Source organism: Diabrotica virgifera, chromosome 2 (assembly GCF_917563875.1).
Source record: "Diabrotica virgifera virgifera chromosome 2, PGI_DIABVI_V3a".
Taxonomy (NCBI): Eukaryota; Metazoa; Arthropoda; class Insecta; order Coleoptera; family Chrysomelidae; genus Diabrotica; species Diabrotica virgifera.
Window position 1 is genome coordinate 220,320,068 of NC_065444.1, and position 12,984 is coordinate 220,333,051.

The window sequence follows — 12,984 nt, forward strand, 5'->3', positions numbered from 1 at the left end:
ACAATACTAACGAAATGATTAACTTTATCACCAATTCAATGACATCCTCGGCGGATTCAGCTCTTAAAAAAACTTACCCCTTCTCTCCTAAAAAGGCTCCTCATCCCCCTTGGTGGGATGAGGAATGTCAACAGTTAGTTACCCAAAGGAAGGAAGCTTACAAAACGTACAAGCGCAATATGATAACTTCAAATTATATCAATGTAAAAAAAATAGATGCGCTCTGCAAAAGAACCTACAAATTTAAAGCCAAACAAGCTTGGGCAGACTACTGTACTCAACTCAATAGGAATTCAAATCCCTCCGAGATTTGGCGCCGGATTAATAGATTTCAAAAGAAGAAAAATGATATCCAACCATGTGAAGAAAATGAGGCGGAAATACTTTTTCATAAATTAGCTCCAAGTTTTGTTAGTCCTTACATTCACTACACACCCACCAGTAATCATGATCATTCTCTTCTAGCCCCAGTTACACTAAGAGAGTTAGAACTTAATATCAAATCGTCAAAACTTACTGCTCCAGGCTTAGATGGCATCAATTATATGATGATTAAAAAGCTCCCTGACTCGGCGAAACACTTTCTTTGCAAAATATATAACAATATACTTTCAGGAGATACGGATTACCCCTCACTAAAACAGTGTCTAATTATTCCTATTCCTAAGGTCAGTGACAACAAAGCTCTGCGACCCATTTCTCTAATGTCTTGTGTATTAAAAACTTTGGAAAGAATTATCAAACTCAGATTAGAATGGTGGTTAGAAAATAATAACATCCTCCCCCAATCCCAGTTTGGTTTTCGGCGAGGTAAAGGTACTCTCGACTGTGCAGCCAATCTTGCAACGGAAATTCAGTTGGCTTTTTCAGAAAACCATTATTCAGCTGCCTTATTTTTAGATATCTCTAGTGCTTATGAAAGCGTGCTGTTGGATTGTTTATATGAAAAGTTAACATACATCCATATACCACCACAATTTGCATTTGTTCTTATTAATATGTTCCTCAGACGACAGATCTTTATAAAATGCAATACAAATACTCTAGGTCCTAGAGAGGTTAACTCGGGTCTGCCACAGGGGTCGGTGTTGAGCCCGCTTCTATTTAATATCTATACCCTCGATGTTCACAACCTTGGTATGAACGCAAGAATTTTACAATGTGCTGACGATTTTTCTATATACACTACTCATAAAAACTACTCTCAATGTGTTAGTAATCTTAAGTATATAGTGCATTGCTGCTTTAAATACTTTCCTGAACAGGGATTTGAAATATCACCTCATAAATCTGCTATTGTATTTTTTACCAGACACCAATTGCCAGAACTTAATAGCCTTACAATTCAAAATCACACTATACCTGTTTGCAAAACATACACATATTTGGGTATCACATTTGATTGCAAATTGACCTGGTCCGATCACATATCAAGATGCATTAAGAAAAGTGAAAAAAGTCTTAATATCCTAAGAGCAATTAACAGATATCATTGGGGCGCTGACCCTAACATTAACTTGATTTTCTACCGAGCGTACACTCGATCTATCCTAGATTATGGTTGTTTCTTGTATGGATCAGCCACTAATTCCAGACTTTCACAAATAGATAGGGTACAGTTCAAGGCTCTACGCGTTGTTCTTGGTGCATTTAAATCCACTCCCACAGCTGCTCTCCTCGCAGAGTGTGGCGAACCCCCCATGCAACTTCGACGACAGTTACTAGCTGAAAAATTCGTCGTTAAACAAAAACGATTTACACACAACGACCTTATTAAAAATTTAGGCATCTTAACTGCATATAGCTACACTAATAAATACTGGCACAACAGAAACTGTCCCCCTCTAGCTGATGCATTTGCAACAGTCTCAAACATCGAACTACGTGATGATTCTGGTTTGCCGTTCTTCACGGCTAAATTCGATATATGTCTTACACAACCAAATATTATTTTTCCAGAATATAATGATAACCCAGCAATTAATAACATATCTATGCAAATAGAATTAGAGAAATTAGGTAATGTACATAAATTTTTTACAGACGGATCCAAATCCCCTACTGGAACAGGATGTGCAGTGTACAGGGAAAACACAAACGAAAGTTTGTTGTTTAAACTATACAAAAACTCTACAATCTTTACAGCAGAGGCACTTGCTATATTTAAGGCTTTGGATTGGGCAAACAATTCACTGCTACCCTTGTCAAACTTGGCTATAATATCGGATTCGAAATCTGTTTTATCAGCTCTGGTGTACCCGGTTACCTCCATATACAATAACTCAATAATCGTGGAAATTTTGACAACCTTAAGAGCCTTAGATTATAAACAGATAAATACATTCTTCATATGGGCCAAAGGGCATTCCTCCATAACGGGAAACGAAACAGCTGACAAACTGGCAAAAAGAGCTATCACTGATGGCAAACAAGCCCCCGAATTAACGCTACAAGACGCATTATCTATATGTAAGCAAAACTTAAGAACTAAATGGGCAGACAAATGGACAACAATTAGATCTAACAATGCATTTCAGTACTGCACGCTTTTTCCAACACTTCCTTCTACAAAGCTTGCTAAAAGAAGCCATCCCAATAGAAAAATTAACACCAAATACATTAGGTGCCTCTTTGGACACGGAGCAGTCAACTCCAAGCTTTATAAGATGAAATTGGCCACATCCCCCCTCTGTGACTGCAGTGACAGTTTTGACGACTTTAATCACTGGATTTTTCAATGCAGTCATAATTCTAATGCCACCTCTTACCTTATTACGGAACTAACTAAATTAAAAATCCCGTTTCCTCAAAATTATCTTTCCATTATGCTGGAGTGCATCCATAATCCCGAAGTAAGAGCTATTTTTTGTAACTTTTTGGGTCGTACGAGGAGACGCTTATAATTTCCTCAACTTTTAGGTCTGTATCAACCAATCCAAATTGTATTCAGTTAGGTATTAAATATATATGTATAGATTTGTAAAAACTGTATTTGTACCAAATAATTGTATTCAGTTACTGTATTTATATGTACAGATTTGTAAAAATTGTATTTGTACCAAATTGTGTTCAGTTATATGTATAGACTTTTAAATGTTATAAATTTTCGTGGCAAAACGGGTTCTTCCCAAAGCCAATAAACCAAAAAAAAAAAATAATAATAAATTAATTTAATCCCACATACTTCTATAAAATTAACGTAATAAATTAAACTTGAAAATAATTAATATTTAATACAACTGCTGATGCTAATGAATTAGCATTCACGGAAAATAAATAAATAAATACTCCAAAATTATTTTCTTACTGGATGAATCAAATTTACAACACAAATAGGTAAAAATATAAATATATTCTGCAAATTCGAGTTAGTCAATTAATAAAAAATATGATCGGAAAACTAAATGATAAAACCACAAAAACAACTTACCAATTAGGTCTGTAGTTACTTGATGCTACCTACTTGGCGGATATTATAGAAATGACCCAGAAAGGCACCAGTATGGTATTTATGAAAGTAAAAGAAATTAATTGAAGGCCAGTATTAGCTGATAACGAAAAAGACACTCTTATTGAAACAGGCAAAGCTGAACGTTTTAAAATTACAAAAAAAAATAATGGCTTGATAAATAACTTTGCTTCGGAATAAAATATTTAGAAAGAACGACTACTGGAAATAATTAAACGGTTTAAAATGAAAATGACAATATTTTGTCAATAAATACTATTTGAGAGAATGGAAATAATTTTTCTAATTTAAATCGGGCATCACTAACTTCATTTTAAAATTGAAAATGTATATACAGGGTGCACAAAAAGAGTATAGATGGAACGACTAATGAATGTTTGATAAAAATGAAAAACAACAGCTACCTGGGAGGACCTCTAAATGCAGAGTGGGTAGTGGGTCTCATTAAAATAAATTCTACAAAGTAGCGGGTTTGCACGCTACACCATCCTATTATAATTTTTACATTAGGTCATAATATATTTGGGGTGTACGAGTGTGTTATAGAGGTAGCACCTTTTATTGGAACGACCACATCAAACGTCATAGACGGGAGATTGTTTTTGATAACTGGTCCTCATAAGGCACTCAACTCTCACTTATGGCTCCACGTGCCACATCCCGGGCAACTGCATTGGTCTGCAGGCTAAACTAAGTGAGGGTAGTCAGACATGGTGATAGGTTGGACAGTGGCAGCTGGCTGTTACAAAATTGACCATGCGGCGAGAATGATAGCCACAGAAACGGCACATATACAGCGGTGCAGAAGGCAAAGTGAAACCACTGCACTATTTTCCCAAGAGAATTTCTTCCCATAACGATGACAATTTTGGTAAGTGAAGATGGAATGTGTAGCGACCCGACTCACGCTCGGCGCCATCTCGGTTCCGGGTCGGATGGTGTGAAATTTGCTACCGGCTGCCAAGGTGTAAGGGACCAGGCACCTGGCAGAAATTGTGCGACTGAATCCAAATTTTCATTTAATTTAAGAAAATGTCAGCGAATTGGTACATGGAACGTCCAGGGACTGATCCAAAACCCTGGAAAGTTACACATCATTGAAAAAGAAATGGCAGACCACAGTCTTTCGGTACTGGGACTCTCAGAAACTCACTGGAGAGGAAAAGGGCATTTTAAAACAACTGCTGGCAACTTCGTCTATTTTTGAGGCCCAGATAACAAAAGTACAAATGGAGTCGCAATAATTGTACCCTCTAAACTTAACGACTGCGTAATTGGATATAATACTATTGATGACAGGATAATATCCCTTAAGGCTATGGGTACATAATTCGCAAATATTTTACGGCTATCCCTACTTTTTCTGTCTTTACACGGCAAATTACGTGTAGTAAAATTCTCACTGGTATGAAAACTGCAGATGTAAACATTAGGTTGACAGTAACATTGTCATTAGAAAGGTAGAGATAAAAATGTTCTTGGTTCTTGGATAACCTTTACTTGTAAAAATGATACGATTATTTTTTCACTAATTATGTATTCAGTGGTTACCATTATTTATATACTATACAAATAGTCGAAAAAGAAAAAAAGTTGTAAAGTTATTTTAATAATGTAGTGTTACCATGGAAAGCTTAGATAAGGTTTGAACATGTGAAGAACTGCGTTGTATAAATGTAGTATTACTCAATTAATTTATAAAGACTTTATTTATTACTTTTTTTGCGCAAATTAAAATATGGGACGTTGTTACAAGAAATGTGTTACTGAAAAGCCAAGAAATAGACGGTTAGCTCTATTGAAATAAGTACTTTTTTACATAAATCAAATTAATTACTATTGTATTTTTCAAATTAATTTTAAATTTATCGTGAAAATATGATCTATAAAATCTATCTGTAAACCAAGAATTTTCGCATTAAATTTTATTCTCGTTTAAAGGAATAAACTATTTGTTGGATTATTTAATTATTAGAATTGTACATGAGTAAAAACGAGTGACTCAGATTCCGAAGCGACAAACGAGTTACGCGAGGATAAAAATGAACAATTGTTATTTGTTAAACTTCTTCACAATTATTAAATTTTATTTGATAAAAGAATGACCCCAAAAATTAAGAATCTTCTTCTTAGTTTGTAAATTTTTCTATGACACGCATTCATAAATGCTGCCATATTGTAACAATAAAATACCTACGCCGAAGACGTCCACCCACCAACTTCACTTAAACGGAAGCAAAATACTACTAAACAAGCACATACTTCAAAAGCGTAGTACATTCTTCTATGTAGGCTGGTAAATAGAAGCAAACACTACGGAGAAAAGCAAATGCTTTTTAAGTGTAGCGAAATCTTCAAAAATGTAGTACGTACTTGAAGCATTAGCATTTATTACATTTTATGCCACCATGGGCACTTTACTTTATAGCTAAACTCGTACCTATTTACGGTTATCGGAACAAACTCTTATAAAATAATACCTTTATTTGAACTTTAATTACTTGAAATACTTGGATTATCCATAAATAATATATAAACAATAAATAACTTTTTATTAATTGTACGCCTTAAATCAATTATTATTTTTCAAATACACTATCAATACTATTTAATAAACAACTCTTTGATTGATTTTATTATCATCGTAAAAGCGTTAAAAACCAGTAGCAGAATGAACTGCTATATCAAAATAGCGGGTCGGACACATCTCTATTTGTCACTGTCTTGAGTCTTGTCATAACATTATATTCGACTGAGTGCGTTGTATGACAAGGATAGCGAATGTTCGATTTCCACGGACATGGTGTCCATTTTTTTCGAATCATGAAAAAACTAATAAATATTTTTAAAAAATTTAAACACAAAATGAAAGACATAATTATTATCGAGGGCCGAAAGTCCCTTAGAATATATAAGAAGTTTCTTTCGAATGAGATATTTGAAATTAAAAATCACACTACATTTTCTCTTAGTTTTTCACCCCTGTAACTAATTAAAATAAACATTATAGAAGTTCTCAGGTACTTTCGGCCCTCGCTAATAACGTAATCTTTCATTCTGCGTTTAAATTTTTCAAAAATACTTATTAGTTTTCTCAGGATTCGAAAAAAATGAATCCCCATTTGAATAGCATTGCAGCCGAAAATACGTACCGATCCTCTTGAAATGAGAATATCCACCAATACCCTACACCTTGTCCAGGTATACGCTCCTACAACAGCTGCACAAGAAGAAGACATCAACAGGTTCTATGGTCGTCTAGAAGAAACTGTTCTCGCTATTCCGAATCGTGAACTCGTCATAATTTTAGGAGATTTTAACGCCAAAGTGGGGTCATCTAATGAAAATATTGAAGGAGTGCTGGGCAAAAATGGACTGGGACAGAGAAATGAGAATGGCGACCGTCTAGTGGAGTTCTGTGTAGAACAACATCTTACAATTACAAACACGTTATATCAACATCATCCACGGAGATTATACACATGGCGCAGCCCAGATGGACGAACAAGGAATCAAATAGACTACATCCTAATAAGATCAAGATGGAAGTCGTCGTCCATCAACTGTAAAACATTTCCTGGCGCAGACTGTGGAAGCGATCGTCAACTCTTGGTATTGAACGTTCGACTTCATTTCAAAGTCCCCAAAAGAACACCCCAGAGAAAAGTCATGTCTCTAAGTCAATCAAAAATCAATGACTTCCAACAAAACCTAGAAGATGCTCTTTCTTTAGACCAAGTAGATAGTGAGCCTGAGAGCACTTGGATCTATCTCAAAGATAAGGTAATCGAGGCTGCAAAAGACTGTGAGGCAGCGGTTTCCACTGGCCGTAAGCCATGGATATCCGATAATACGTGGACTGTGATTCAACGCAGAAAAGAACATAAAACTAGATACGGAATAAACGATGAATACAGAGCGTTATCGAGAGAAATCAGAAAACAGTGCCGCAAAGATAAAGCTGATTACATCTCTCAAATATGCAGAGAGATAGAGGAACATGGCTGTCGAAAAGAACCGAGAGACTTATTCCAGAAGATCAAACTCCTTACCAGAGAATTTAAACCTCAAACGTGGTCTGTAATAGATAAGGAAGGTAATTTAAAGACCGATACTGATGAAATATTGGAAACATGGCGAAACTAATGTGGCGAGCTGTATAAAAATAACGAGGTATCAGCAGAAAATCAGTGGCCTTCTGACTACCCTAGAGAACCTACTGTCTTACTCGCTGAAGTCAAAGATGCAATTAAATCACTAAAGAGAAATAAATCCCCAGGCATTGATTCAATACCATGTGAAATACTACAGTTACTAGGTGACAAAGGATTACATATCCATTCTATCTATGTCGCTGTTTGGAATTCAGGTAAATGGCCATCTGATTGGTGTACCTCAATTTATATCCCACTACACAAAAAAGGAACTACTACCAGATGTGAAAACTACCGCACACTGTCACTAATAACACATGCTAGTAAAATCTTGTTGCATATCATCAAAAACAGATTAAAAACCTATCTACATTACCAAATACCTCAGGAACAAGCGGGGTTTGTAAAGGGTAAAGGTACAAGGGAACAAATCCTGAACCTGAGACAACTCATTGAAAAGTCTAGAGAATTTCAAGTACCTATGATAATATGCTTCATTGACTACCAAAAGGCATTTGATTGTGTAAGCTGGATAAATCTGTGGTCAATTTTAATAGAAATGGGCGCACCAATGCACCTGGTGACACTTATTAAAAATCTGTACCAGTCTAATATAGAAAAATCTGTACCAGTCTAATATAGCGACAGTACGACTAGATCAGAAGTTCTCAAACCAATTCTCAAGTTCTCAAGACCGAGAGAGGTGTTAGACAAGGATGCGTGTTGTCACCTGACTTATTTAACATTTATGGTGAACATGTCATGAAGATGGTTTAGAAGGATGGGCCGGTGGAGTAACAGTAGCTGGTAGAAAAATCTCCAATTTAAGATTTGCTGATGACACTACACTTATAGCAGCAAATGAGCAAGAAATGTTTGATCTTCTGCGAAAAGTTGAGTACGAAAGCAATAAAGTTGGTCTGAAAATCAATAAAGCTAAGACAAAAATAATGGTGGTCGACAGATTTGACACTATTCAACTGACTAACATATTACAGGAATACCAGATAGTAAACACCTTTGTTTATCTCGGGTCTAGTATAACTAACGATGGTAACTGTGAAGCAGAAGTTCGGAGACGTATTGGTATGGCAAAAAATGCGATGAGTCGCCTAACTAAACTTTGGAAAGACAGATCTCTCTCTCAAAATATCAAGATGAGACTGGTGAATGCCCTTGTATTCTCAATATTTCTATACGGAGCAGAGACTTGGACTCTTCGCGCATGCGAGCGCAAAAAAAATTGATGCCTTTGAGATGTGGTGCTGGAGAAGAATGCTGCGCATACCTTGGACAGCTCATAGGACAAACGTTTCCATTCTAAACTAACTCAATATTAAAAAAAGGCTGTCCACAATATGTCTGCAACGAATTCTGCAATTCTTTGGTCACGTGGTTCGCAGAGGTGACGACAGTTTGGAGAGATTAACTGTTTCTGGAAACGTTCCGGGGAGAAGATCAAGAGGACGATCACCAACTAGATGGTCTGGCCAAATAAAGCATTCAGCTGGAAACTCATTCTGCGAAGCTCTTAGAGCAGCTGAAGATAGAGACCAATGGAGAAACATTGTTAGGAATATTGGAAGAAATCGCGATCCTCAGTAATGGGGAAACGACAGGAGAGAGAGATAATATATTTAATTTATTAAATCTGTTGGCCATAGTTTCTTCAGTCGTCTTGCGAATTCGGGAGACGTGTTTAACAATATTGCTTCATCATTTGTATGACTTCTCAGTCCATCAAGGTAGCTCTTTGTGATCCTTTGAATTTCTTCCTCTGCCAGAGGTGTAGCTGAGTCCTCGTGTAGGGTTTTATGCTTACATACCAGGGTGCGTTGAATATCATCCTCAATATTTGTGATTGGACTCTTTGTATTATCTTAATATTTGATGGCTTTGAGCAACCCCAGAGCTGAACACCATAGGTCCAAATTGGTTTTATCATAGTTTTATACAGGAGCAGTTTATTTTCAATATTGAGTTTTGATTTTCGACCATTAAGCCAGCTCATTTGTCGTATTTTGATGTTGATCTGGGTTTTCTTGGCTTGGATGTGCGGCTTCCATGTTAATCTTTTATCAAGGGTTAGTCCCAAATATTTGACTTGTGTGCTGACTGGTAATTGTGTATCATTTAATGTTATTGTTGGACATACATCCCTTCGGTTTGTAAATGTAACTTGGGTTGACTTCGTTTCATTTACTTTCACCTTCCATTTGTTGAGCCATGTTCCCAAATGGTCTGCAGTTGTGCAGACGCGATAATGGGGTCCTCATTGACAGCGATTATGGTGGTGTCATCAGCGAATGTTGAGATTTGGGTTGTTTCAGTGGTTGGGATATCTGCGGTAAATAATAGGTAAAGGAGAGGACCCAGGACGCTACCCTGTGGTACGCCCGATTTAATGGGAAATATGTGAAAGTTGCTGTGTTATATTTTACTTGGAAGTAACGATCTTCAATGTAGGATTTCATAATTAGGTAGTAGGGGGTTGGAAGAATACTTTTGAGTTTGTATAACAGTCCAGTATGCCATACTCTATCAAATGCCTTTTGTACACCTAAGAATGCCGCTGTGCAATATTTTTTTCCTCAATAGCAGTAAGGATTTTTGTTATAATTCTATTAGTCTGTTGTGTTGTGGAGTGTCTCTCTCTAAAACCAAACTGGTGTGGGTATTTCTACATCTAGGTTAACGTCCTTCTTCAGTCTATCGAGTAGTAGTATTTCAAAGATCTTAGACATTGTCGGCAACAAGCTGATTGGTCGATAGGATGATGTTTTATTTGGAGGTTTGCCCGGTTTGTGGATCATTATTATTTGCGCAAATTTCCATGTGATTGGAAAATATGTCAGTCTGAGTGCACTATTGTATATTGTAGTTAGCATGACCAATGCTCTTCTCGAAAGATGTTTCAGTATTAATCCTGTTGTTAGGTCAAATCCGGGTGCTTTGTGGTTATTGCATTTTTCTATTTCTTGTTTAACTTCTGATGGACTGAATGGTGTGATTGAAGGCGTCATAGGGCAAGCACTATCCAGGAAGTCTCTTATTAAGTTTCCATCGTCATTATTCTCTGCTTGATGTTCTTTAAAAATACCAGCTAAGTATTCTATAAATGTTGAGGTTTTTTCCTGGTCTGATCTTCCCCAAGTACCATCATCTTTCTTAATTGGCGGGTTGTGTTCTGTAGGTCTCTTTAAGTGTTTTGTTGCCTTCCATATTGAGTGATCTTCTTTAGACAAGGTACTAATGTAGTGTTCAAATGTGGCATTGTTCATTGTGCATCATTTAGCGCTGTTCTTAATTGTCTGGTTAGTCAATTATATTCGTGTTTGTCATTAATATTACCGCTTCTTTGCTATCTACCTCTTGCTCTTCGTTTTTCGACTATTAGTTGTCTAATATAATTCGGAGTGGTATTTGTGTTTTCTTGCTATGGAGTTGATGGTGTAGCTCGATATTCAGCTTGCTGAATTTGACAGATGAAGTGGTTTATAGCTTTATCTATGTCATCTTTTTCTTTTAGTCTGATTCCAAGATTTAGATTCGTGTCAAGCTGGTACTTGAATTCACACCAATTAATTTTGGGGGAAGTCAACTTGGGTATTTCAGGTCGTTTGATTATGTGGGTGCTGAGTGTTGCTGTGATTGGTGTGTGGTCAGACGAGAGATCCCAATTTGCTTCTATGTTTGTGTGGTTTACTGCAATTCCGTTTAGGATGAAGAAGTCGAGTAGATCTGGTAGTCTATTTGTATCATATGGCCAGTACGTTAGTTGTCCCGTCGATAAGTAGATGCAGTTTGTGTTGTTGATGGCATCTAGTAGGCTTCCGCCTTTTGGTGTAATGAGTCGTGAACCCCAGTTCGTATGCTTAGCATTCCAATCACCTCCAACAATGAATTTGTTACCTATCTTGTTGAATAGTTCTTCGTATTCTTCAGTTGTGATTCTATGTCTAGGAGATATATAGCAGCAATTTCGATCTGTCAAATACAGGGTGTAAATGTAAATATAGTGATGGGCGCGCCAATAACCGGCAAAATAACGCAAAAGATGGACAACATAATGCGTTGTGAAATAAAAAGAGATGAAAATAGTAGAGGTGGGAAATTATCTGTATTAACCTATAAAACATTATTACGACAGTTTCCTACCTTTAGTCACGCGTATGACGTTAACGTGACATTAACATTTTTTTTTAATTTTAAATAATTTTGACGGAACTGTTACAACGAATAGAATTAGTGAGTTTGGAAGCAAGGCTGTTCATAAATAAATCAAAGGCAAATATTATGATTAATGAGTTAATAATTTTGCTTTAATTTTTGAAATATTTTTATGTAAAAACTAATTTAAAAATTAAACACAGTTTTCCCATTCCCTCGGACAAAAAATATTCAGTTAGTACCTTGTCATATTTTGACGTTTATTTGTGTCAGTCGAAACGAAAAAAAAAGCTAACGGCTAAAGGTGGGTAACTATTGTAAGTGGTCATGTTTTATAGGTTTATACCGATAATTTCCCACCTCTACTAGTTTCATCTCTTTTTATTTCACAACGCATTATGTTATCCATCGTTTGCGTTGTTTTGACGGTTATTAGCGAGCTCATCACTGTATAAGAGACGGTACAAAAATTACGCTCTGGACAGGCTTTTAGCCTGTGAAGACAGAACATAATTAATGCAAATCCTATTCCTATCACAGGGACACTGCATCTTGACGAAAGATGCAATTTAATGTGATTATCACCAGCCAGGTTAGATTAGGTCTTCTAGTTTTTGAGGTCGAGATTTGTTATATCATGCCGTTTAATTAATATTTCAGGTTGATTTTCAGGTATTTGATTTTGAATATGGTGGATATCTTTTTTTAGGTTTTTTCTAGGTACGCTCGTGTGATGTCCAGGGAATAAGTCAAATATAACATTTTATCGATCTTTTGTGACGTCCAGGAAATAGGTCAAACATAACATTTTATCTATTAATTCCATTTATCATCACTTGCCTTATGGCAAGACAAGTGTCCACACGCTTCTCTTGCTGGTCATATGCTTTCTAGAAATATAGAATTAATATTATTTTTCATTAGCTATCTAAGCTAATCTTCTGAAGCTATTTGAATATACTAAAACTATTTGAATAACTCAAAATAAATGTAAGATATATTTGTTATATTGTGCCGTTAATGTTTCAGGTTTATTGGATTTAAATATGCCAGGTAATTGATTTTGAATATGGTGGATATCTAACTTTTTGCACTTTACTTTTTTTTCTGCACTTAGGTCCTTAGATTTGCATGGTACTAATTAATTATGATTTGTAGCAATTATAAATATGCTACGTAATTGATTTTGAA

General features: G+C 36.0%; 1 protein-coding gene across 2 annotated transcripts in view; it reads left to right on the top strand.

Moving 5' to 3' along the window:
* Nucleotides 1-12,984, top strand: part of LOC114333923 (phospholipid-transporting ATPase ABCA3) — a 249,446-nt gene that overhangs the window by 185,180 nt on the left and 51,282 nt on the right. The window contains exon 14 of one of the 2 annotated variants that reach the window (XM_050644213.1): nt 12,823-12,846. The exons of the other annotated variant lie outside the window; for it this stretch is intronic. Within the exon in view, the coding sequence (XP_050500170.1) occupies nt 12,823-12,846 (24 nt within the window). The remainder of the gene's footprint in view (nt 1-12,822; nt 12,847-12,984) is intronic. 2 annotated transcript variants of the gene reach the window in all.